This window comes from Cynocephalus volans, chromosome 1 (assembly GCF_027409185.1).
Source record: "Cynocephalus volans isolate mCynVol1 chromosome 1, mCynVol1.pri, whole genome shotgun sequence".
Lineage (NCBI taxonomy): Eukaryota > Metazoa > Chordata > Mammalia > Dermoptera > Cynocephalidae > Cynocephalus > Cynocephalus volans.
Genome location: NC_084460.1, coordinates 58,630,802 through 58,655,384, shown reverse-complemented (window position 1 = coordinate 58,655,384; position 24,583 = coordinate 58,630,802). Strand labels below are relative to the sequence as shown.

The 24,583-nt window shown below is 50.9% G+C and overlaps 1 protein-coding gene across 2 annotated transcripts in view; it reads right to left on the bottom strand.

The window, feature by feature from the left end:
- Positions 1-894: 894 nt before the first annotated feature.
- The window catches only part of LSS (lanosterol synthase), a 31,092-nt gene continuing 7,403 nt past the window's right edge, over positions 895-24,583 (bottom strand). The window contains exons 7-22 of one of the 2 annotated variants that reach the window (XM_063092531.1): positions 24,401-24,536; positions 23,698-23,806; positions 23,222-23,340; positions 21,833-21,930; positions 20,763-20,790; positions 18,272-18,328; positions 17,597-17,668; positions 16,850-16,900; positions 16,130-16,279; positions 14,823-14,919; positions 14,025-14,130; positions 6,967-7,032; positions 6,304-6,384; positions 5,255-5,425; positions 3,809-3,887; positions 895-3,161 (exon numbers count right to left, since the gene is read on the bottom strand). In XM_063092531.1, the coding sequence (XP_062948601.1) occupies positions 3,030-3,161; positions 3,809-3,887; positions 5,255-5,425; positions 6,304-6,384; positions 6,967-7,032; positions 14,025-14,130; positions 14,823-14,919; positions 16,130-16,279; positions 16,850-16,900; positions 17,597-17,668; positions 18,272-18,328; positions 20,763-20,790; positions 21,833-21,930; positions 23,222-23,340; positions 23,698-23,806; positions 24,401-24,536 (1,552 nt within the window). In that variant the 3' untranslated portion in view covers positions 895-3,029. The remainder of the gene's footprint in view (positions 3,162-3,808; positions 3,888-5,254; positions 5,426-6,303; positions 6,385-6,966; positions 7,033-14,024; positions 14,131-14,822; positions 14,920-16,129; positions 16,280-16,849; positions 16,901-17,596; positions 17,669-18,271; positions 18,329-20,762; positions 20,791-21,832; positions 21,931-23,221; positions 23,341-23,697; positions 23,807-24,400; positions 24,537-24,583) is intronic. The other variant, XM_063092540.1, reaches the window with a different exon arrangement.

The window sequence follows — 24,583 nt, the reverse complement described above, 5'->3', positions numbered from 1 at the left end:
TGTGGGACTCGGCTTTGACCAAGATGCCCCTGTGGAGAGGTGCTGTGAGAAGCAGCACACCGAGGACAGTCAGCCCCACGCCCTCCCTTTTCTGAAACAAAACCCCCACCAGTGAGATGTGCATCTCCTACACACCCGGGTCGTCTCTGTTACATGTTCTGAATCAGTTTCCTCCTCAGCTGCCTTCTAGAAAGCTGAGCGCTACAGTACATGCAGCTCACCAACGGCAAGCTACCCAGGCCCCTGATGCATACTTTGGGTTCTAACCTCCTTCCCGATCCCACCTGATGTTCCTGCCCATATTTACCTTTATCTCAATTTTCTAACCTTAATTTTTTTAAAGAGATCGAATTATAAATAATTTATATTGCAGATGAAGAGATGACATTGAGCTGACCAAATTAACCTATAATCAATATAATATTTGCTGAGAAATAAGAAAAAAAGGAGGAAACAACAGTATAAAGCACTAATTTGTTTTTTTAAAAAAGTCTAAATAAAATTTAAATCTATGTACAATAATGGTTATGTTCCAGTAAGAAAAATGTATTTTCTCAGAGATAAATTTCCATGGAGAGTTAACCATCTCTAGTGAGAGAATTCCTCAAAGAAAAAAGTCTGAAGTTCACATCATGGTGAACAAAGAATATCTAATACAGCTCTAGAGAAACTTTCAAAATACTCAAAATCTGTTCCTGATAACCAAAAACAAAATAATTTGAATTCAGGAATCTTTACTGATTTACTCAAGATAGAGGACTTGATTGTTAATCATATTGAGGAAAATACTTTCCCTCAAGTAACTGGAGACACATCATTCTCTCGTTCCCTGAAACTGATGTTGGTCCCCCATTTATCCCACACAGGTGTGGAGTTGGGGGAGTGACAGTCTTTGTGGCTGCTCCCCAGGACAAAACAAAACACAGGCATGACATGCTTCTGCCTCAGGGAGTCAAATGTCTATTTATTAAGGTAACTGGCCACATAAGTAACTTTTAACAACATTTTCAGTATAAAACGGGTTTACATTTCCTTTCTGGAAATTTATGTTTTGTACAGTGCTTTGGTCATGGCTGAGGTTTCTGGGGACAGCGGCCACACGAGGGGCAGATGTGGACAGTCACAGTCCGTCTGCTGCTGCCCCAGTGGGGGGCAACACATGAGCCCAAAGTGCAAGAGCAAACCCAGCAGATTCCAAAGGGACTTCAAACAGCTCCTGCAGCCAAAAAACCCCTCATTTAAGAATGTATGGGTAGGGCCGAGCCCGTGACGCACTCGGGAGAGTGCGGCGCTGGGAGCGCAGCGATGCTCCCGCCGCGGGTTCGGATCCTATATAGGAATGGCCATTGCACTCACTGGCTGAGTACCGGTCATGAAAAAGAATGTATGGGTAAAGTGTTGACACGCGACAGGCACCTGCTAGATATTACCTGCACATACACAGCTTGACCGGGCCCTGCAGGGCTTAGGGGAGGATGAGACCACCTTGGGGCAGAGGGTGAGAGGCCGGTAGAAGGAAGAGCCCAAGCCACAGCCCTGAGGAGGGAGAGCCGGCAGCAGCACACGGGGCCACGAGAGCCGGGCAGGAGGACCAGGCGGCACAAAGCCTCAGTGAGGGCCCTGGACCCTGCACCACGGCAGAGGGGTAGCCCTGAAGGGTCCAGGCAGGGAATGACAGGATCAGAGGGAAACCCAGACACAGCACTCTGGCTGTCTGAAGGAGGATGGTGGGTCGGGAGAAGAGACTGGGGACTGCCACCTACCTAGGAGGTGGTGGGGGTAGAGAGGAAGAGACTGAGGAGGAGCTGGGCTGGGCCCTGGGATGGGCCCTGGGATGGGCGCAGAGCCAGTCAGGGCAGCAGGGTTGACACTAGGCCTGGGTCTTGTGCTCATCAGAGTGCTGGTGGCCCCTCACAACAGCCAGAGGATAGCCCTGAGCACATGAGCTGCTCATCCACATGGGTCAAAGGCAAAGCCAGGACCCGAATTTCCTATCCTCAGCCCCGTGTCCACACCAGCCAGACCAGACAGGGTTCAGAGACTGAAGGGAATCCAGGTGTGCCCTGAGAGGCATCACCCCAGAAACCTGGCCCTTGCTTCAGCTCAGAGCATGTCCCCGTGACAGGGCTGGCAGCAGCCCTGGGGTGCCCTGGGCATCTGCCTGGGTCTCAAAGGTGTCACACTACCCAGCTGGCCCGGTGGGTGCCCACTGTCCTGGCACACAGCAGCGCCACATGCAGCAACCACCATGGCCCCCCTCTACCCCATCCCTGTTACTCTCGGCCTCTGGGTGCGTTCTGTCTCAACGACTACAAACCCCAGAGGCACAGATGCTGGCGCCCACAAACTGGCTGAACTGCAAGGCTACGTGGGCGAGCTTATGGTCTAGGGGCAGGATTGGTGCCATCAGATCTCCACATTGCAGAACAAGGGGACCCCACCCCACTCCCCACTGGGCAGCTCACGAAACACACTGCACATGACATTGTTATGCAGCCACCATCACTTCCCTCAGCCCAGCAGACAGAAGATGCAAGAGCAGCCGAACTAGGGGTTAGCCAGCCCAAAGCACCCTCCCCAACAGCACTAGGCAGGAAGCGGGCCAGGAACACCCGCTCCTCTCCCAAGAACTAGGTTATTGGTCAAGAAATCCTCCCCCGCCATTCACTGGGAGGATGTGCGCCCAGGTACTGTGGGATGCTCTGTGCTGCCTCAGCTGTCACAGCCCACCTTTTTCCTTTCCTCCCCCAAGACTGACAAGCTATTTGCAGAACTAAACCTAAGAAAACTAAGTATCTAAAGCCGCCAAATCTGCCCCATCCCTGCCTCGGGCCTGGTCCCCAGATTCACACCTGCAGAAGCAAAGAATGAGGGGAACTGGAGCCTGAGGTGTGGCTATGGGAGGACTCCCAGCACCCGGCAGAGACAGCTCAGCCTTGCCTGGAACATATGTGATGCCAGCGCTCAGCAGTCCCACAGGATCCTGTGCCTGCCTCCCACCAGCCAGCCCAGGATAGGCAGGCATGCTCTCAAGGGTGGCCAGCAAGGGATCTCTCAGGATACAGGTGAGAGAAGCGGCCGAGGGCCCAGATAGGGAAGATGTTCCTGTAGTTTGTGTAGGTGATGGCACAGGACTTGTTGAAGACCCCAGCGAGGCTGCCCTGAAAGGACACAGAGAAATCAACACAAAGGCTCCACCAGGCAACTGAAAAGCTGTCCCACTGGCGTGGCTATCCCATGGGTGAAGCAGCCGTCCTGGAGATAGCTGACTGAGCCAAAGCACAGGAAAGCCACGAGCAGGTGTCCTCCTTGCCCTGTGCCAGTCACGGCATTATCAGCCCAGCTCTGGGACTCCCACCTGGCAGCAAACCCTCCCCAGGTCACCAGCCCCTCAGAGCCAAGCCAGCTTCTACCACCCCAGCTTCATCTGAGGGGAGGGAGGTCAGCCTCACAGGACCTTATAACCCCTTTGCCAGCAGGGACAGGCAGAGCTGCCACCTGAACTTGCAGCTCAAGGAGGGCCATGTGCAACATGGAGAGTTTGTCCTGGAGAGGCTTTCCCAGCCCCTTGGCTTCTTACTGACCAGTGATTCCTTCAGCCAGAGCTCCATTTGCAAACAGCAAGATCTGTTCAGGACTTCAGGACCCGACAACCTGTCATAGACTTGCCACCAACTCTAGAGTTTACACACCCCAAATGCCCAGGCACCCCACGAGGGACACAGGGGCAGGGTGTGGAAGTAAAAATGCTCGTGTAAATGAGGTCAGTGCTGGGGACTTGTGCTCCCAGAGGCCTCTGGCGGCATACCTGGGGCCAGTCACCATTGGGGAGCTGTTTTTCAAGCAGACACCTGACTCCTCTCTCTTGGGCTGCTACATCAGGATGCCTGGGGGAAGAGGAGACAGGCTGAAACACACTGGCATACAGTCAGTGTAAACATATATCCTTACCCTCATGCAGCTGAGCACCAGGACAAAACCGGGAACGCTGTGGTGACGACAATGGATGACCCTAAACTGACACACACAGAATGAACGGTCAGCGCACCGCGGGCTCTCACTGCACATCTTCTCTCCAGGTGCCCCAAGAAGTGGAAGGCACAACAAGCACAGAGACAGCAGGCCAGGCAGGTCATACGCCTCCTTCAAACCTGCCCCAGCAGCCCTGGCACAAGGTGCTGCTCCTCTGTCCTCCAGGAGAGGAGGTCAAGCCTCGTGTCCATGAGCCCACCGGTTCCCATGGGCCTCTGAAGGCCACAGAAGCCACAAGAGCTGATGCTCATTTGCTGGCAAGGATGACACACTAGAGGACTGAGGCTTGCAGGATCCAGCTTGGCTATGGGGGGCTGGCAGGGAGGAGGGGACTGTCTCACCCTCAAGGTCCCCCCAGACTCTGTTGCTGCTGCTCATACCAACCTGGCCGCAAAACCTGAGAGGGTTTTAGGAAGATTCCCCAAATGGCCACAAATCTAAGAGGACATCACAGACTGGGACTCCAAGTACACGTCTGTGTGTGCATACATCTGTATGCATGTACCTGTGTGTGTGTGTCTACATCAGCGTATAATACGTGTGCATGTGCATACATCTATGAGTGCAGTCTGTGTGTGACACATGTATATATGTCTATGCTGTATCTGTGTGCAGTCTACATGTGCACACGTGTATACCTGTGCTATATCTGTGTACGGTCTGAATGTGCACACATGTGCAGGCACCTGTGTGTACAGTCCATGTGTGCATACATCTATGTGCATATGTGTACACCTGCATGTGCATAGTCTGTGTGTGCTCATGTGTGCATGTGCACATCTGCAGGTATCTGCATGGGCATGCACCTGTGCACATATGTGGCTCAGCACCAGCTGTGGACACAGGAGGGCCACAGAGAGCAGCTGCAGGGACTTGGGCTCTGACCACCCAGGCAGCCACCCTCGCTGTCATACCAGGAAGCAGCTTCCCCATCACAGTCCCCTCACCCAGTTTCCACTGGGTCCCCATTTCCATCCTGTCAGCCTAGTGCTGGTCATGACACCTTCACTGATAGGTTGTTGACTTCTAAGAGATGAGCTCTGCAGGGTCCCACACAGTCAGATGGGCCCACCGCCTTACCCTGGGAACCTGGGATGTGGCTCTTGTAGGCGTGTCCATTCCCAGAGTGGCGGCTGGACAGGGACACAGGCCACCTGCTCGCAGTTGAGTGTCCCTCCTCCACCCAGCCCCAAGGTTCAGAGATAGTTCCCACAGCCCTCACCTGACGGCCATCAGCCCCATCAGGGCCCAGCATGTGTTGTGGATCTGGGACTGGGCACTCTGCACATAACGCTGTTGCTCACAGGACTTGAACTCCTCTCCCCAGCCTCCATCTGCCATCTGCCGAGACAGCAGGAAGTCACAGGCTCGGGAGACCTCTGCACAGGCAGCCCTGCAGAGACCAGGACACAGGAAACACCGTTATGCCAGGGAAGGTCCCAGGCCTCCTGGACTCTCAACCTGGCATGACCTTAGGTCATGGGGAGGGGCGCTGAGGGGAATCCCCACAGTTTGGACCACTGCTTAAGCCCATGACCTCATTTTCCACAGATGTGAAGTGGGGATAGATACCCGCCTCCTGGAGTTGTTGGAAGATAAAGTGAAATGCTTTGTAGCTGCAGATGGCCTCACTGACATGACAAGTTAAGAAGTCAACAGTGTTTGGGGGACACTTGAAAAGAGACCAGGGAATGCCCGGAGTTGCGCTGGCCCCTGACTACCGCACAGCAAAGCAGAGCTGGGACCAGAGGCCTCCTCCCTTCTCTTAACCCAGCCCAGCAAATGTCCCAGACCCCAACCCTCTCCTACTTGCAGTGGGGGGCCAGCTGAGTGCAGGGAGGAGCTGGGGGCAGATGCTCCCCTCTGTCGCCCAAGTCAGGAAGCTATGGAGAGCTATAGGGCAACACCTCAGCAGAGGCTCAGGAGGTGGGGACACCCTCACTCCAACCCAGGACTCACACATTTTCTGGAACACTGATCTTATCTGACCATTTAAAAATACTAAGAGGGCTGGCCCCGTGGCTCACTCGGGAGAGTGCGGCGCTGGGAGCGCAGCGGCCCTCCTGCCGCGGGTTCAGATCCTATATAGGGATGGCCAGTGCACTCACTGGCTGAGCGCGGTGCGGACGACACCAAGCCAAGGGTTGCGATCCCCTTACCGGTCACAAAAAAGGACAAAAATAAATAAATAAATAAATAATAAAAATACTAAGAACACCACCCATGCAGAGTGTCATGCTGAGAACACCCCCACCCACTAGCGGCACTCACCCGTCTCGGTAAGTCTGCCCCATGCAGGCAAAAGCCTCCAGGCCAAACCAGGTGCCATAGGTGAAGCAAACCCCCCAGGAGCTGGGGAGAGACAGGAGGGGAGAGCCTCAGTCCTTCGATTCACAACACGTGTACAATATGACAGGCATCCTGCCTGGATTGCTGGAACACCCTCCAGCAGAAGAGGCAGGGGCTGTGGTTATGTTCAAGACAAACATTCACGTGTGCACACACACCTGCCTGTACATGTGTCTGTGTGTGTGTGTGCCCTGCAGCAAGCCATCGCAACTCCAGTGCCTCAGGCCTTACAGTCACTTAGAACAGTACTGCCCCAGCTGGCTCCATCTGCTGGACCCACCAAACAGACACTTAAGAGCTGATACAAACAACCAGGGGAGGAGGGGACAGTCCCACTCAGGCCTGAGCATGTCCAACACATGCAGTCCAAATGTCTGTAGCAACGTGCTGAGCAGTTGCCACCAAAGTAAAGACCAGGCATTCAGAAAAGGAACACAGCCCTCCAGACACTCACTAGCTGGCATCTTACTTCCAGAAACTTCTGGCGTAGCACGAGCTTACAGCCAAAGACCCCAGGACCACAGTGTGTGAGAGCAGAAATCCCTAGTCCCGCACATCTGCTCCCATGGACAGGGACTCACTCACCCTTCCCAGGAGCCGTCAGCCCTCTGCTTCCGCCGACAGAACTCCAGGCCCTGCTCGAGGGTCTCCCTGGAACACAGGAGGTTGAACAAATGAACATTCTAGCAAAATAGCAATTTTCCTATTATGCCAATTCCACTCATCCCACAATTTCAAGAGAACATGGTCTCCTTTAAAAAATATGTAAAAATAAACAGTTCAGACAGAAGATACAAGGGTTTAAAAAAGAAGTAACTAGAGGACAGAGGAGGGGGTTAGCAAACTGGCAGATTTCAACAAAGAAACACAAGAGAAAAAAACCAAAACCTCAGGGATGAAGCCCACGTTAGGGCTGCTACAAACAGGATCAGTGTCACTGAAAACCATGTCAGTGACACAGGCTTGAGGAAATCATACAAAATGAACTAAGAAAAAAAAAATAGATTAGAGAGAAAATGATGGATTAGGAAGACAAAAAAGATCCACCCTAAATCTAACCTGGTACTTTCAGAGAATAACTGGTTCTCTGAAAAGGCTGGAAGGAAGCATTCACAGGGACCCCCGAGGACCCTGTCTCTTGCTGTCCACACCTGGGGACATCCTGCTGGGTCTGTGACTTGTTTCTTAACCAACGGATTACAGCAAAATTGATGGTATGTCACTTGTTACATGAAATTGTAACTTCCATCTCACTAGTGGACTTCCTCTCTCTACTGACTCCTTTGATGGTTTATAAAGCCACACATATAGCATGGCCCATGCAGCAAGAAACAGACAGCAGCTTCCAGCCCACAGACAATCCATAGGGAATGGAATCTTGCCAACAACCACATAAGCTTAGAAGTGGATCCTTCCTTAGTAGATTACCAGATGAGACTGCAGTCCTGGCTGATACCTTGTCCAAGTCTGGTGAGACCCTGAAGCAGAGGGCCCCCACACTGCACCTGGACTCCTGACCCACAGAAACCATGAACTAACAAATACACACTGTTCTAAGCTGCTGAGTTTGTAGTAATCTTGTTACTCAGCAGTAGGTAACTAATACAAAGAGAGAAGGTACAAATAAATAGTATTAACAATAAAAAGAGTGATATTACTATAGATACAGTGTAAAATAAAAAGAGAAAATCGGAAAACTTTATGCAATTCAATTGGAAACTTAGACAAAATGTACAAATTACCTTACAAATAAGGAAAATTAACTTATCAAAACTGCCTCAAGAAATAGAAAACCTAAATATTCCTAAAACTACTAAAAATATGAGTCAAAAGTGTAAACTTTTCTTAGAAAGAAAACTCCAGATCTGGGAGTTCTATAAATGAAATCTATTAAATTATCAAGAACACTCCTCCTAATCTTATACAAGGTGAGAAAACATGCTTTCCCACTTAGATCAGGAACAAGAGTCCTCCTCTCACCACTACTCCTCTTTTCTTTTTGTGGCTGGCCAGTACAGGGATCCAAAACTGTGACCTTGGTGTTATAAGGCTGTGCTCAAACCTACTAAGCTAACCAGCTAGCCCTCATTACTATTTTTCAACAGAATAGTGGAAGTCCCAGCAAATGCAATAAGACAAGAAAAGGAAATAAAAGATATACATATTGAGAAGGAAGAACTAAAACTGTCTTTGTTCACAGGTGACATGATTGTCTATCTAGAAAATCCCAAAGAATCAACAACCACAAAAAAACACAACAAAACACCCCCCCGCAACTTCCAGGAACTAATAAGTGATTATAGTAAGGCTGCAGGACATAAGGTTAATTTACAAAAGTCAATTGTTTTCCTACAAGCAATGAACAGTCAGATTTTGAAATTAAAAACACAATGCCATTTACATTAGCACCAAAAAAATGAAATACTTAGGTATAAGCCTAAAAAAATATGTACAAGATCTTGTTGATGAAAACTACAAAATTCTGATGAGGAAAATCTTCCAAACTGAGCTATAGATTCAATGCAATCCCAATAAAAATCTCAGCAACTTATCTTGAAGGCATCAACAAACTGATTCTAAAATTTATATGGAGAAGCAAAACACCCAGAATAGCAGACATATTACTGAAAGGGAAGAATAGAATGAGAGAGCTGATTTTACTCGATTTCAAGACTCACTGCACCACACAGTAACCAGACAGCACGTTACTGCTGAGAAAACAAATAGGTCAATGGAACAGAACGGGAAGCAAACAAATAGACACACAAAAACATGATCAACTGGTCTTTGACAGAGGACAAAGGCAATTCAGTGGAGAAACGACAGTCTTTTAAACAAACGTAGGTAGAAAGACTGAACATCCACAAGCAAAAAAGTGAATTTAGACACAGACTTTACACCCTTCTCAAAAATTAAGTGAAAATGAATCACAGACCTAAATGTAAAACACAAACTCCTAGAACATAACATGAGAGAAACTCCTAGAAAAATCTAAAACTCCCAGAATACAACATAAGAGAAAATCTAGTAATGATAAAATTAAAAAAAAAAAATTCTAGGTAACCTTGAGTTTGGCAATAACTTTTTAGATACACCAAAAACATGATCCATGAAAGAAAACACTGATAAGCTGGAGTTCATTAAAATGAAAAACTTTGGATGTGCAACAGATATTAATAGAATCAAAAGACAAGCCACAAACTGGGAGAAAAAATTTGCAAAAGACACATCTAATAAAGGACCGTTAGCCAAAATATACAAAGAACTCCTAAAACACAATAAGAAAATAAACAACCCAATTAAAAAATGGGCCAAAGACCTTAACAGTCACCTCACCAAAAAGATACAAAGATGTCAAATAAATTTTTGAAAAGATTTTTAACATCATGTCATTAGAGAATTGCAAATTAAAACAATGAGATACCACTGCACACCTATGGAATGGCTAAAATCCAAAACACTGACAACCAAATGCTTGCAAGGATGTGGAGCAACAGGAACTCTCATTCATTGCTGGTGGGAATGCAAAATGGTACAGCATCATTTGGAAGATACTTTAGCAGCTTCTCACAAAACTAAACATACTCCTACCATATGCTACAACAAGCACACACCTTGGCATTTACTCAAATGAGCTGAAAACTTATGTCCAGATGAATATTTATAGTAGCTTTATTAGTAATTGCTGAAACTTGGAAGCAACCCACATGTTCTTCTAATAGATAAATGGATAAGCAGATTGCTGTGGTACATCCAGACAATAGAATATTTGGTGCTGAAAAAAAATGAGCTATCAAGCCATGAAAACGCATGGAGGAACCTTAAATGCTTATCACTAAGTGAAAGCAGCCAGTCGGAAAAAGTAAAACTACAAAGACAGTAAAAAGCTCAGTGGTTGCCAGGGGTTTGGTGGTAGAGAAGGGAGGGACGAATAGGTGGAGTACACAGGATCTTTAGGGCAGTGAAGCTACTCTGTATGATAACTGTAATGGTGTTTACATATCATTATACATTTGTCAAAACCTATAGAATGTACAATGTAAAGAGTAAACCTGAATATAAACTATGGACTTTATATGACAACTTATTAATACTGGCTCATCAACTGTAACAAATGCACCATTTTAATGCAAGATGTTAATAGTAGGGGACCTGGGGGACAGGGGTGGCTATATGAGAATTCTCTGTATTTCCACTCAATTTAACTGTAAATGTGAAACTACTCTACAAAATAAAGTGTATTTTTTTTATGTTTAGCAAATTATCTAGCTATGACATCAATCAACAACTGCATAAGAATCTATGCGTTCACAGTAAATAAGTAAACAAACAGGGGCAGAGGAAAAACTTTAAGTAGGACACTGACTAACACACATGGAAGCAATGATAATTTTGTAACCATCCCATGAATAACTGATTCAGGCAGGAATCATTACCAGATGCTAAAACTAACAGGTAGAGGTCTGATAAGAAACAGGACATTTATATAGTCTAGAACTTTCTCCCCATAAAGAAAAAGATAGCAACTGTATAGTGGATGACAAACCAAGTAGCCATCACCCTAACCAAGGGGTCACAGTTGACGTCTGCTTCCTGCTGTGACACATGAGAAGGCCCTGTCTCTTTTATGATATTCCTGACAAAACATGTAATTTCACAACCTGAATCTAATAATGAGGAAACACCAGAAAAACGCATACTGAGGACGTTCTACAAAATAACTTGAACAATTCAAAAATGACAAAGTCATCAAACGGTACAAGGGGAAACAACACACTCCAGGTTGTAGAGACAACTAAGTGCACCCACAAACCCAAGTCAGAGCTTGAGGAAAAATTTTACTATAAAGGACATTATTGGGACAATTAAGCCAATTTAAGTAAGGTGTGCAGATTAAATAATAATATTATCAATGTTAATATTCTAACATATTTATACAAAATAACATACCTTCTAAGACATGCTCAAATATTTAGTGATAAAAGTATATCACATCCGCAACTTATTTATGGTTCAAGAAAAAATATACATGGGGGAGCACGAGAGAAAATACGATGATGCAAATACGGTGAAATGCTGACGAATGAGGAATCTTGGTAAGAAGTAACAGGAGTGCCTTTTAAAACTATTCTTCTAACTTTCCTGTAAGTTTGAAATTAATGGAGCATTTTAAGTCAGTGTAGTAAAAATGAAATATTCTGTATAAATAGCGTGAGAGCAACCATCAACCCCAAAGCATATCTCAAAAATTCTCCAGGTAAATTAAAAATTTTAATATAACAATTATACTAATATATTAGTTTAAAAATTAAAAATTTATATTAAAACTCCTTAAAGAGACAAGAAGAGAAAAAGGGGGGGTGGGAAGTGACCTAAGATACAGAAATATTTGCTGTGCTTAAATATGTATGTTAAAAAAGATCATGCCAGTAAGAAAACTGGCAAGGACACGAATGGCATGTCACAAGACAAGAAATAGAAATGACCTATAAACATCGGAAAGAGTATTTATTCTAGCTAAGTCATCACCAAAGAAGTGCAGATAGCTCTGCTCTGCACAGCACAGCACTCGGCTCTACACGATGACGGCAGTGTGCACACTCATCGTGCGCCACATGCGCCCCGGCACTTTCCTATGGCGTCTCATTTGGTCCTTCTAGCTCCAGGGGCAGGGGAGCGGGAACAGAAAAGTGACCTGAAGAAGGGGCACAGGTAGGGTCCACCCAGGCCAGCCGACTGCAAGCCCACACAGCCGTAGGGAATGATAAAAGTCATAAACAGATATTCAACATGAGAATACTAGTTAAGTTAAAATAGGAAGAAGCTGGGAAATAACAGTAAAAATAAATAAATAACCAAGAGGCTACTGAGTAGGTAAAATGATGAGACAGTTGCAACCACTACACCTCACACTGGAGGGAAAGGCAGCAGCTAGGGACACTGTCCCCTGCGTCCAGACACCCTGCCTGGCAAAACAAGCCAGTCACGTAGAAGGAGCAGCCCAGAAACAACCGTGAAGATGTGGAGATCAAACAGTAACAACAGGTTCTTCTTGGGGTGAGAGGAACAACTTACTTCCTTCTTTGCACTTTTCTGTATTTTCCAAGGCTTCAAAGAACATGCTCTACTTTTATTACAATGAGCTTTAGAAAATGATACATTAAAAAGAAAGGCTAATTCTGTGAGCATGGCTGAGGACTCAAGCCCCAAGGAAAGGACCCCACTGCAGAGCAGCACATGCCAGGGATGAGACAACACAAGACACTGTACCCCTCGGGACTACACCGCCTGCCAGGTCAGAAGAAAATCACTGTTCCATCTGGGCCCCCTAACAAAGACACAATTAGAAATCCTCAGAATTTCTGAAAATGAAGTATCACACTCCTAAATAACCCATGGGCCAAAGAAGAACTCACAATAGAAACAGAAAACATTTTTAACTGAGTGATATATCAAAACTTATTCATAGCCTTAGTTGCATATTTAAATAGAAGAAAGCCTGAAAATCATTGATTGATCTAAGTATCCAACTTAGAAAAAGAAATACAGTAGAAAGAAAACAATAAGGAGTAAAAATTCATGAAAACAAAAATAAACACATTTTAAAAATAAGTAAATATATACCAGATAGAATCAAAGACTAAAGAATAGTTTCTTTCAAAAGATCGGTAAGATCATCAAGAGAAAAGTCAAGATCTCAAAGTCAAGTCTCCAGCTGCTCAAGCCTCCACTGTGAGCAGCTTCAGGCCACTCAACAGAAAGCTGCATTGAAATGGAAGAAGTCCCAAACTAATACCAAAAAAATAGAATATCTGCATAGTCCTGTAACTATTAAAGAATTTGATCCCATAATTAAAAATTTCCCCTCAAAGAAAACTCCAGGCCTAGATGGATTCTCCACTCTATACCAGGCTTAACAGTCAAAACAGAAAACATAATAGTAACAGGATAAAGAAGAATCTATGAAAGCTGTAATGCCATTCCGAGGTACCCATCCGTGCCCCAAAAGACAAGTAACAAGGTGTCCACAGGAGGATGCTCCATAATAACATACAGACGGCAGGCACCTGCATCCACCAGCAGCCTGAGGCAGGGAAGAGGTGAGCCACAGCCACCTGGCCAAACCTCACTGCCCATGCTGCAGGACTCCACGTGTCTGAGGTCCAGAGCAAGCGACAGCAGCCCCTGACTGAGGAGGCAGGAGGCAGGAGGCAGCCCCTTCTCTGGAGGCCAGCGAGTCTGGTGCTGCCCACATGGATATGTCCGCTGGGTGACAGACACGGGTGCTGCACGCAGGGTCTGCACCTTTCTCTGTATTTGTCACCCTTCAACAGGTTACTTAAAAACTGCCATTTATTCAGACACAAGTGGGCTTAGGTGTGTAGGTCTTGTTTTAACATTAAGAAGACATGAAAAATAACCCACCTTTGTTTTATAACTGTGCTATTCTGAGCCCCCAATACACAAATATTTGATATAGTTTGGGGCACATGACTAAATTCAGGAACGTCTGAGCCCCTTCCATGTTTGAATGAGTCGTTCTACAACTACCTTTCTGCACCAGAGGACACCACGTCAGAGCCAGGCCCGACTTGGTGGCCCCAATCTAAGGGGCGGGATGTCCCAGGCTGAGGCCTCCTCACCTGATCTCCTCTGTCCTGTGGTCAGGGAAGTGTTTGTGGAAATGCTTCAGTGCCTGCATCACGGCTGAGGTGCACTCCACATATGTATAGTCGATCATAATGTCTCCTGGGAAATCAAGAAGCACCAAGCCATGTGAGCTCTTCCTTGGGTGCTCTGGGCCTACAATTCAGGCCAAACTGTGCTGCAGCGTCTGACCGTGCCTTCCTGACTGGTCTCTGAGCAAACAACCTCCAGCCCCAGCTATACGGCCAAGGGGTAGGGGTGGGGGACAATGGGGGGGAACTGCACATCTGTGCTACATGAGGAAGAGGACTGCGTGCTGACCCAGGACAGAAACCTGCACCCTACCCTGAAAAACCATGTTTGACAAGTAGAGGAGCAAAATAAACAGAGACCAGGAGCGTGAGGGTCCAAAGGTTAACCTGGAGAAAAGAACTTGCGCTGGCCAGAACAGGCCACGGGGGCCACATGCACCCAGGTCCCCACAAATGCCACCTTGCAGGTGCATTCAGGACATACAGCAGCACCCACAGAACACAAGGACCTGGGCCAGAACAGGGGACAGTCTGGCCTGGGGCCAGAGAGCTGGTGGGATCACATCTGGATCTTCTACCAACCCCCAAGATGGAACCACAGCCCTTTCACCCACAACACAAGGAACGCTGCCATCCGCAGGAGCTAGGGGAGCAGAGAACACTGGGGCTCAGGGAGGGCTCCATACAAGCCTTGCAGGCACAGCCCTGGTAAGGGAAGATCATGGCCCTGGCTCTGTGCACTGCATTCTGGCGACCACTCACCGAAGACCTCCGAGGGGTTCAGCAGCTCCAGCAGGTACCCCCCACGCTTGGTCTCGTAGGTTGCAAACCCTCCATCAGGATTCCTCATATTCAACAACTAGAACCAGAGAGGGAACATCCTGAGAACTCACCACACACTGAGCACATGTGGGGCCCACAGTTTGTGACCCAGCTTTCCAGAAGCACCCAAGGCTGACAACCAATGGGGTAGGGATAGGGCACAAGGAGCCGATTTTCTTGTTAAGCAAGCACTTGGGTGCCCAAGGCAGCAGATGCAGCCCCATCACTCACAGCCTCTGTGAGCAGCCCTCTGGGACACGCACCAATTCACATGCACCCATCCACCTACAGAACACGCAGAGGCCATCCACCTATAGAGTAGGTGGGTGACTGTAGTGGATTATATCCCCCCAACACTCACTGAAACTTAATTGTGTCCCCCAAGTTTTATATATTAGAAACTTGGTCCCCACTGTGACTGTTAAGAGGGTGGGAAATCCTATTGTGGTAATTGAGAGGTAGAGCCTTGAATAGATGATTGGATTGTAGGACTGTGCAGCAGTGAATGGATTAAAAATGGTGGTCAGAGGCGTGGTTCTGAGGGCTTTAAAAGAAGAGAAGAATCTGTCTCTCTCTGCTCTCTCTGCTTCCACCATCTCGCAATATGAAGGGTCATGGTTGCCACCACCAGATGTGTTCCTTGGACTCTGGACTTCCCAGCCTCAGAAACTGTAAGCAGTAAATTTTGTTTTCTTTATAAATCACCCAGTTTCAAGTATTCTGTAATAAGCAACAGAAACAGACTAATACAGTGCCTGTCCACCTATAGACCACGTGAGTGCTCGTCCACCTATAGAACACGTGTGCTGCTGAAACAGAGTAGGGTTTCCACGGTAAAACATGCTGTAAGGATTTGGCACAAAAATAAACAAAAGTTCTCATCTTTTCTTAAGACACCCAGTGGAGACTGTCACTCCTCCCAAAGGAGGCCCAGGGAGCCTAAGTATGGACACGACAGGTCCTTGGGCCTCTGGATCCAGAGAGAAATCTCATGGGCCTCCAGCCTCCAGCCTCCCCAGCCTCCATGGCTGGGCCAGGCACTGGCTCCTGCAGCACAGGACCCTGTGTACAGCCCAAGCATTCTGCTGGCCCAGCCAGGGCCTCTGGTTCTCCTAACACAAACGCTGGCCAAGGAGCGCTCCTGCAGCCTGGCCCTGTGTGTTTCCTGAGATGGAGCCAATGGACAGGAGCCCCCAGCTAGTCAGCAGGATTCAAGGTGCATGGGGGGCGTGGGACCACAGACTCACCAGAGCCACAGCATCGCAGAGCCGCTCTCGGGGCACATGCTCAGTGACAAAGGGACACTTTTCCTGCAGAAGCAGCACGGACTTCAAGGCCTCGGCTGTGCAGTCAGAGACAGTCCAACTACTATCCAGTGTGCTAAAGCAGAAGCCGCCCTGCAGAGCACGAGCTGTGACCATGGGATGGGGGGTGACCACACCCTGGTCCTCAAGACCACCCACAGTTACCTCTGCAGAGCCACTGGTTCTGCAAAGGGCACAGTCAGATGGACTCCCACCCTCAATGCCTTCAGATCTCACTACAGGCCAGGACCGGGGCACAGGCACCTTCCTAAGCCCACTGTGAAAAGGCCACAGTGGTTGCACCCACACCTCATTCCACAACCCGCACCTATAAGCCCAGAGCCTGGTGCCGGCGCTGGGGTCCCTTCCTCTCTATGCCTTCCCTGCAACACTCTGGCTTATGTTTCAGCCATTTGTTTGACATCTGTGTGATATGCCTGTCTGAATTGCTCTGAGCACACCAACATGTGTGCAGACTGTGCCATGGCAACACAAAGAAAGCCCCATGCCAGGCAGCCTCAGGATGAAGCATCGGCCCCTGCCAGGAATCTACCAGATCAGGATGCCCAAGGACAGGAAGAACCCTCCTCAAAGGAATGGACCAGCTAAGCAGGGCAGCCTCTCCCAGGGCTCAGGGCAGGGCTGGGGGTCACTCACACGTACCTTGCTCATCTGGCGGTAGTACTTCTGGTAGTCAGGAGGGCTATCTGGGACCTGGACCACATCAAGGGGCACATGTGAAAAGGAGAAAGACACGTCACCACTAAGGCAGGGAGGGGCCTATGCTGCTGCTACCTGGGATGTCACTGAGACCAACTGGGCAGGATCAGAGAAGCAGGACATGCTGGGTAGCTGGCACTGCTGCTGGCCACAGCTGCCATTAGAGCTGCAAGACCCACTCAGCCCACCACTGCTGGAAAGTACCATCAGCCAACAAAGGCTGAAACCAGATAGGGGGTGCCGGCAGGTATGAGACACAGATAGTCAAACCAGAGGCTCATGAAGGGTCTGATGGGGCAGCTGATCTGGCAGGATGGACAGTGGCATTCACTGCAAGTGGTCTCAGGAGGAAGAGACGGCAGCTGGCGTGAGATGTCTCAGAGACACCAGGGGTGCTTAGTAGGCTGTGAGCTTGGGAGACACAGCCCGACCCCACCACATGCCAGCCCCAGCCCTCTGCATATGACGGCTCCAGCATGAACAGGATGCAGAAACGGCCAGCGCCCATGCTGGTGACAGGCCCCTGCAGGACTCCCCGGAGCAAGACCAGCCCCAAGGCAGATAGATGGAGGTGAGACGGGCTGGGGAGGAAGCAGCATGGGGCAGAGGCAAGGAGGGCTCTTCTGCCCTGGGAGTCCCTGGCCCTGAGGCCGCTCCGCAACCACTCCGAGCCCCAAGCACAGGCCTCACCTGTGAGAGCCGCAGGAATTCGTGCGCCTTCTGCAAACAGGAGGAAAACTCGGGCCTGTGGTGCGCACCCGCCTGGAAGACACAGCAGGACAGTAAAGCTGAGCGGCTCTCACACGAGCCAGCACAGTCCAAGCAACGTCCTGCCCACTGGGAACCAGAGTCTACCTGACAGAAGTGCAGGGCTTCCTGCTGCACTCACCTGTAAAGACGGGAAAACTGAGCCAGTGAGATACGACTCAAGACTGAAGCAAGTGGAGCCGGCGCCCACCTGCCCCACCCCGTCCTGCCCTGCCCCAACTGTGTCCCAAGGTCCCACATGACCCAGACCTCAGTCTCTCCGGAAACATCCTCAGAACCCACCATCCTGATTCCCGCCAGCAGAACCTGCTCAAAAATGTCCACACCCGCAATGGGACACTGCCCTGATCTCTCACAGCCCTCACCAGGCTCTCCTACTCACACAGCCTCCAGTCCCCCGCCCTCCTGAAGCCTCCAACCCAGTCCAACATCCAGGGCCACGAGGCAAGCCCACCACCACCACAGTGTCATGACCAGAGGCTGTGAGGCCCAGGCCAGCAGGAGCATCAAGGCACAGCAGGCATGAGCTCAGCAGGGTGGACGTGAGGGCTCAGGTGCACAGGAATGTCAGCTGGATGAGGAGACAAAGCCACGTACCTCCAGCAGAGCTTGGATGGTGAATGAGGTGTCCCAGATCTGTGAGCCATTGGTGCCCTACATGCAAAGGACGGACCATTACAGCAGCTGCGACACCCCTACTTCCACCCTCTGCCTTCCAGGGTCCAATGGGTGCCTGGTGGACCAAGGGTGGGGTTCTGCCTGAGAGAAGGCTTGTTCCTGCCGGTGAACGCAGATCAGGAAGCCCCACCTGCCTTTGTGCCACCATCCAGGATGGCAACTCTCTCAGGGAACTTCCCTGAGAAAGGGCTCCACCACCCACATGCAGTGCATCCAGCCCCCCATCCAACGTCTGCAGCATGCCCACCGTAGTGACAACCAGAAATGTCCCCCATTTCTGAGCATGCCTGAGGTGGTGAGACCCAGCTGAGAGGCTGGCTGGGGCCTCAAATCCGACCCCGAGAACCTGGCTCAAGGGTCAACACTGGTCTCGATTCAGAAAGCTGGTGGCCTAACCCCAGGGAGAGACAGAGCTGACAGTGACCTCAACAGCCACGCAGACGGTGGAATGGGGGTATGGAAGAGGCACACAGGCATCGTGTCCTGCAGGGACACTGCACAGGAAGTACCCGCACCACAAAGCAAGGGTTCACACCAGAAAAGAAACCCCTGGGATCATGCCTCAGGGCCTCATACTAGGGGTACTAAGGGAGCCACAGTCAGATGTGGAATGTGGAGCCCTTTAGGGACTGACAGTCCAGGAGGGAAGAGCACACGGGACATTGCGACAGACTACGGCAACTTCATAGACCAACAACCAAATGCCTGTGTGGACCTAGCTGGAATCCTGACTCAAATAAACCAACTACAAACAGATGGGAACAGGGACTAAACTCAGGAGCCACTGTTAAATGTGTGGCTGCGACAATAACAGGGACTTCGTGAACACGCCGAGACCTGGTGCCTGCCTGCGGGCTGGTCCAGTGGGGACGGAGAGGCCGGTTCCCGCCTGAGGACTCCTCACTCTCCTCTACTTTGCACGTTTTGAAAACCTTCTGACAAAAGATCAACAGTGAGGGCAGCCAGGGACCTGGGATGGGAGCTCAGGCCCGGGTGGCTGAGGTCTCCTGACACCAAGGGGAGCTCTAGGGTGGGCAGTGCTGGGCCCATGTGCTCCTGTCACTGGTGTGACTCTAGGACACCTTGGGAACCTCCACATGTCCACACCAGGTCATGAAAGCAGACAGACCCCACAGGGTCACCTCAGCGAAGGCAAGACACAGAATGGCACCCATCTGGGTTCCTGCTATGCCCACAAGATGAACTCACAAGGGACGGGGCCGCCAACCCCAAGCCCGGGACAGGACCAGCGTCCCACCCTGAATCCAGCACCCCTACCCCCAGGGTCACACATGAAAAGAACATCACCTACAACACCTGAATGTTGGAATGAACTAAACTGTCCCCAGCTGCGGAGCAGCATGTCAACAGCAGGACCAGGTCAGAGCACCTCATGGAACTGGGGATGCAGGCCATGAGCCACCCTCAGAGAGGGATCTGCAGGCGCTTGACGCTGGCAGATTCCCCTCCTACCTCAATTCCCAAAGTGCACTTCTGAATTTTATCTGTTAGCGTACTGACTTAAAGAAATCACCACCACATTGGCCTGGAACAGCAGTCAGATGGCTCTGGGATGCAGCCCCAGTCTGTGTGCCTCTGATGTCAGCTGTCTCCTAGCAGAATGCTGGCCTGGTCCACTGAGAACTGCACGTGACCTGCATCCCTTCCTGACCTGCAGTTCTTCCCTACTTTGGTCTATGGACCTCTGAAAATTCTGACAGAAGCCCTGGGCCCTCCCCTACAGGGTGGCCACAGACCCTCTGCTCTCCCATGACCTTGAGAGTACCAAGAACCCAGGTCAGGTGTCGCTGCCCAGAAAGTAACACGTCTGCTCTGGTCCACCTGTAAGCTAAAGACCTGCGAAGGATCCGGAAAGAGGCCACACATGCTATGTGGCTGAGGGTCTAGCAAAACCCACCTCTTCCTCTCCCCCTGGGCATGGCTACACATCCCCTCCCTTGAACTTGGTGCCCTGCAGACTGGGTTACAGCCCATTTGAGAATGGAAGTCCTCATGCAGCTTCCAGGCCTGGCCACAACCACCACTGGACTCCAGGCTCCTCCCAGCTCGTGGCTGCAGAGGCAACCCCCAGGGCCACACCAGGAGCCAGTGGTTGGGGAAGTGGAGCCTCTAGCAACCTGACAGTTCAGCCACTCTGACCAACAGGTCAAGAGACAAATGAAGAAGCTGCAGGGGAACACACGACACCAGGCGGTGTGCCGGCCACACCCAGGAGGCACAGAGAACTCACACTGACCCTGAGGGACTGGAGGGAGGACGCAGCCTCTCGTCACATGCTGCCACAACTCATATTGAGTTATTTTTTTATCTTAATGAACCCAGAAAGATAAAGAATAAAGAAGAGGAATGGCTGCAGAGGAAACAGGCAGTATGGTCCTGCAACCCTCACCTGCATCTTCATGCCATCGATGCCCAGCCTGTGAGGACAAGAAAAGCCCAAGTCAGGGACAAAGAGACAAGCTGGGAAGTTTGGCTGGCCAACCAGAGCCCATGCCAGGGATACCGCAGGGTCTTCCCATGGAGACTCCTGTGCCCTTCTCCCCGAGGCCTGGAGCCAACGTTGGCACAGCCCTGCTGGGCCCACAGCACGAGTGCTACGCTCAGCAGGAGACGTGGCAGCACCTCACCCAGAAGGGGCAAACCTGAGCTGAGCGGCAGAGGGAGGCTCCCCAGCCACGGTCAGCCCTGCAGTCCTGTGCAGTGCTGTGGCAAGGGCCTCCGCGAGTGCAGGGCTTCCCATCATGGGACCTGCTGTGTTCCCTCCGTGGCAAGAGTCGCACCTCCAGAGGACAGTCCACAGCTGACAAGCTCTGCCTGTCAACAGGCCTCCCCGACACCAACCAAACCTGCCCCCGCTGTTATGGTTTGAATGCCTGTCCCTGCGAAACTCATATTGAAAGTCAATCCACACCATAACAGCAGGTGGGGGGAAGTACAACTATGGTACTTAAAAGGTGAGGCCTTTAAAAAGTGATTGGGTCACCAGGGCGATGCCCTCACGAATAAATTACTCCATGCATGGATTAATCGGTTATCATGGGAGTGGGGCTGGTGGCTTTATAAGAGGAGGAAAAGAGACAGGACTCTGCAGAGTCCCCACCAGCAACAATACCCTCAGCAGATGCAGCCCCTGTACTTGGACTTTCCGTAGGAAATAAGCCTCTTTATAATTACTTAGTTTCAGGTATTCTGTTAAAAGCAACAGAAAATGGACCAAGACACCTGCCCACCCACACTCCTCCAAATTATATCTTCCAGAACCACCCAAAGTTTCTGCAAGGTGGCAAATCTTTCAATTTTAAGACACCCCTCCCCAGTTTCGACAACCCTGCACTCCTCCTGGTTCCTTGTGCTATTCCCAGATGCCATGGCACTGTGACGCCCCCTCACTGGACCCCGAGGCGTGTCTGAAGTAAGTTCTCAGTGTTGTCTCACTGGGCACATCTCAGCCACACTCACCAGAGGTAATCAGGGATCCTGGAGATGTGCTCCTGGAAAGAGGAGGACGACGGCCCATCCACATACCAGCGCACGAGCATGTTGATGGTTTTCGAGATCTGCAGGAGACACAAGCCTGTCAGGGCTCTGCTCCAGATCCACAACAGCCCTGCACATGAGGCCCTGCACAGCCTCTCTCCATGGCCAGGCCAGGGTACCTCCTGTGTTAACAGGCATGTCCCCAGGACATGACTCAGAGTCCAGTGTTGCTGGAGATCACAGCCTGGCTTGGCAGTGAAGGGCCTGGGAAGGGACAGGGCACTTTGGTGGGGAGAAGGGAGGAAGGCTTCCAGTATGAGGCAACATGGGCGGTGGGGCGACAGGCATGAAGAGTTTGCCTTCAAGACAACTCAGGGGATCAAACAGGGTCTGAGGAGCATAAGGAGAGATGTGGAGACAAGACCAGAGCAACAGAGACCACCTGCTCCTCTTCTTCCTCAGGGCAGAATGTTCTGGATGCACCAGACCTCCCACTTAAGGACCCCACAAGTCAAGACCCAATACAACCATGTTTCTAGCTTGAGTCAAGTGTAGACATGCACTACATTAAGTCAAAGCGCACAGAAAACCACATCTCTGCTGAAAAGAACACAGGTGTGCCGCTGTTGGGTCAGTGACAATTCATGACTTGGGGTAACCCCGGGTGCAGCGTCAGGAGCATTACTCAGTGACGTGGTGCTACCTGGGTCTATCCAGAGAACCCATGGCCGACCACAACATAATGGCCACTGTCATGGCCCAGACGGAGATGTGTCACAACTGCCAGCAGGCACATTCACAGCAGGCCCAGGATGTGCACCTCAGTGGTCACTGAGCATGTCCACACCTGACCTCCATTGGGCCACAGCCCTAGGAGGCAAAGCAAGATCAGGAGCCCGAGGCTGAGAGGGGTGACAACTCCAAGTCCCGTGTGGGCAGCAGAAACTAGGAATGGAACCCAAGAGCCCTGCTATTCTCACCCACCCTGGGCACATCTAAACCCCATCAAAGGGCAGGTGGTGGATTATTTAACGTGGGTATTGGGAGAGGGTCGAGGGAGGAAAAGCACCCCTCCCAGGTGGCCAGAGAGGTCTCAGGAGGTGATTTGGAGCAGGTGTCCAGAAACACCAAGGCAAAGGCCAGGTAGTACGGACAGGAGGGAGAGCCAAGAGCAGCTGGGCAACTTCACCAAGGTCAGGCGCAGGGCACGAGGACGGGAATCTTCCAGACGCCTGTGAGATTACAGGGCCACATCCCCAGTGGAGGTGCCCCAAAGCTTGGGGAGACCTCACTCCCAGCTCCACAGAGACCAGCTTCTAAAGCTTCTGTCCCGGGTCCTCGTGCCCCCAGGGGCTGCCATTGGGCACTGACCGGGCCAATGCTGATGCTCTTGGAGAAGCGGTCATCAGCCACGATGTGCTCATACAACTTCTGGACAGCCCGCTGCCGCAGACTGGCACTATGGTGGCGCTCATACAGGTTGAGGAGCGCTGTAGGGAAGCAGAGGACATCAGCAGGCAGACACCAGGAGGATCCTGGCCTTAGCCTGGAGTCCCCGCACTGTGCAGCATCTGGGCCTTTCCTTCCCCGTGGCTCCCCTGCCTTCCACTCACCCCCATGTCGCCTCTGCCCGGGAAGGGCTGCTTCACACCTCCCACTGCCCTGCCCCGCCCCGCCCCTGCATGGTGGTGTTTTGGGTGGGCTCCCGAGAGTGGAGATCCAGCCCTGCGGCTGTCAGCGTTGCAGGGGCAGGGCGCTCCAGGCCCCTGGTGGGATGGGGAAACGAATGAGCACCACCCCTGACCACATGCTGCCCCGGGCCCAGCCACCCCACCAGAGGCACCCACCGTTAACTGCACAGAGCAGCCAGCTGTGCGGCGTGTACACATCTCCAGGGGCTACATTGTTCCTCTGCGCCGGCCAGTCAATGCTGGCAAAGTCCTCCACGTAAAGCTCCTGGGGGGTGGGGCAGCACCTGAGCACTGGGACAGTGGACACACCTTCCTGGCTCAGGCCAGGAAAAGCAGCCTCCACCTGCCAGCCCTCAGGGCCCTGGGTCATGCCCCTCCCCAGGGGTGGGAGCACATCCAGTGACTGACCACGGCATGGTATGAAGGCCTGGCCGTCCCAACCAAGTTGCTACCACCCTGAGGAGCCACCCATCTGAGAGCCCCAGGCCTGCCCCAAAGCTCATCTCCTCCCTTTGCCTCCTCCTCTTTCCCAAGGGCACAGCCTAATAAACATCCTGCACCCCAAACCCCATCTCAGGGCCAGCTTCCCAAGGACACAACTGTGAACATGGTCAGGACTATGTTCAGGGCTGGGCACCCATGCCCTGCACTCTATGAGGACTCAGTCTCCTCCGAGGCAAAGCCACTTCCTTTCCCACAGCACAGGCCCCTCAGGCAGCCCCTTATTGTTTGCTTACAGGACAGAGGAGATAGCGGCTCCACTCTGCTCACAGGAGCCTCTCAGGTCTGCAGGGCCCCCGGGTGCATGGGTATACACAGTTATATCCCTGACAAGGTCCTATGGGGTCGGAGGGCTCACCTGGCGGAGGCTCTGGACCAGCGGGTCCTCCGAGGCCCTCAGACGGGTGGCATAGCAGTAGCTCATGGGCAGGTAGACCTGCCGGCAGTGGCACCAGAGCGTGGATGGGTGAGCAGGCACCCAGTCAGGAAATAGCCTAGAGGGACAGCATGCATCAGCAGGAGATCCCCAGGACACAAGCCT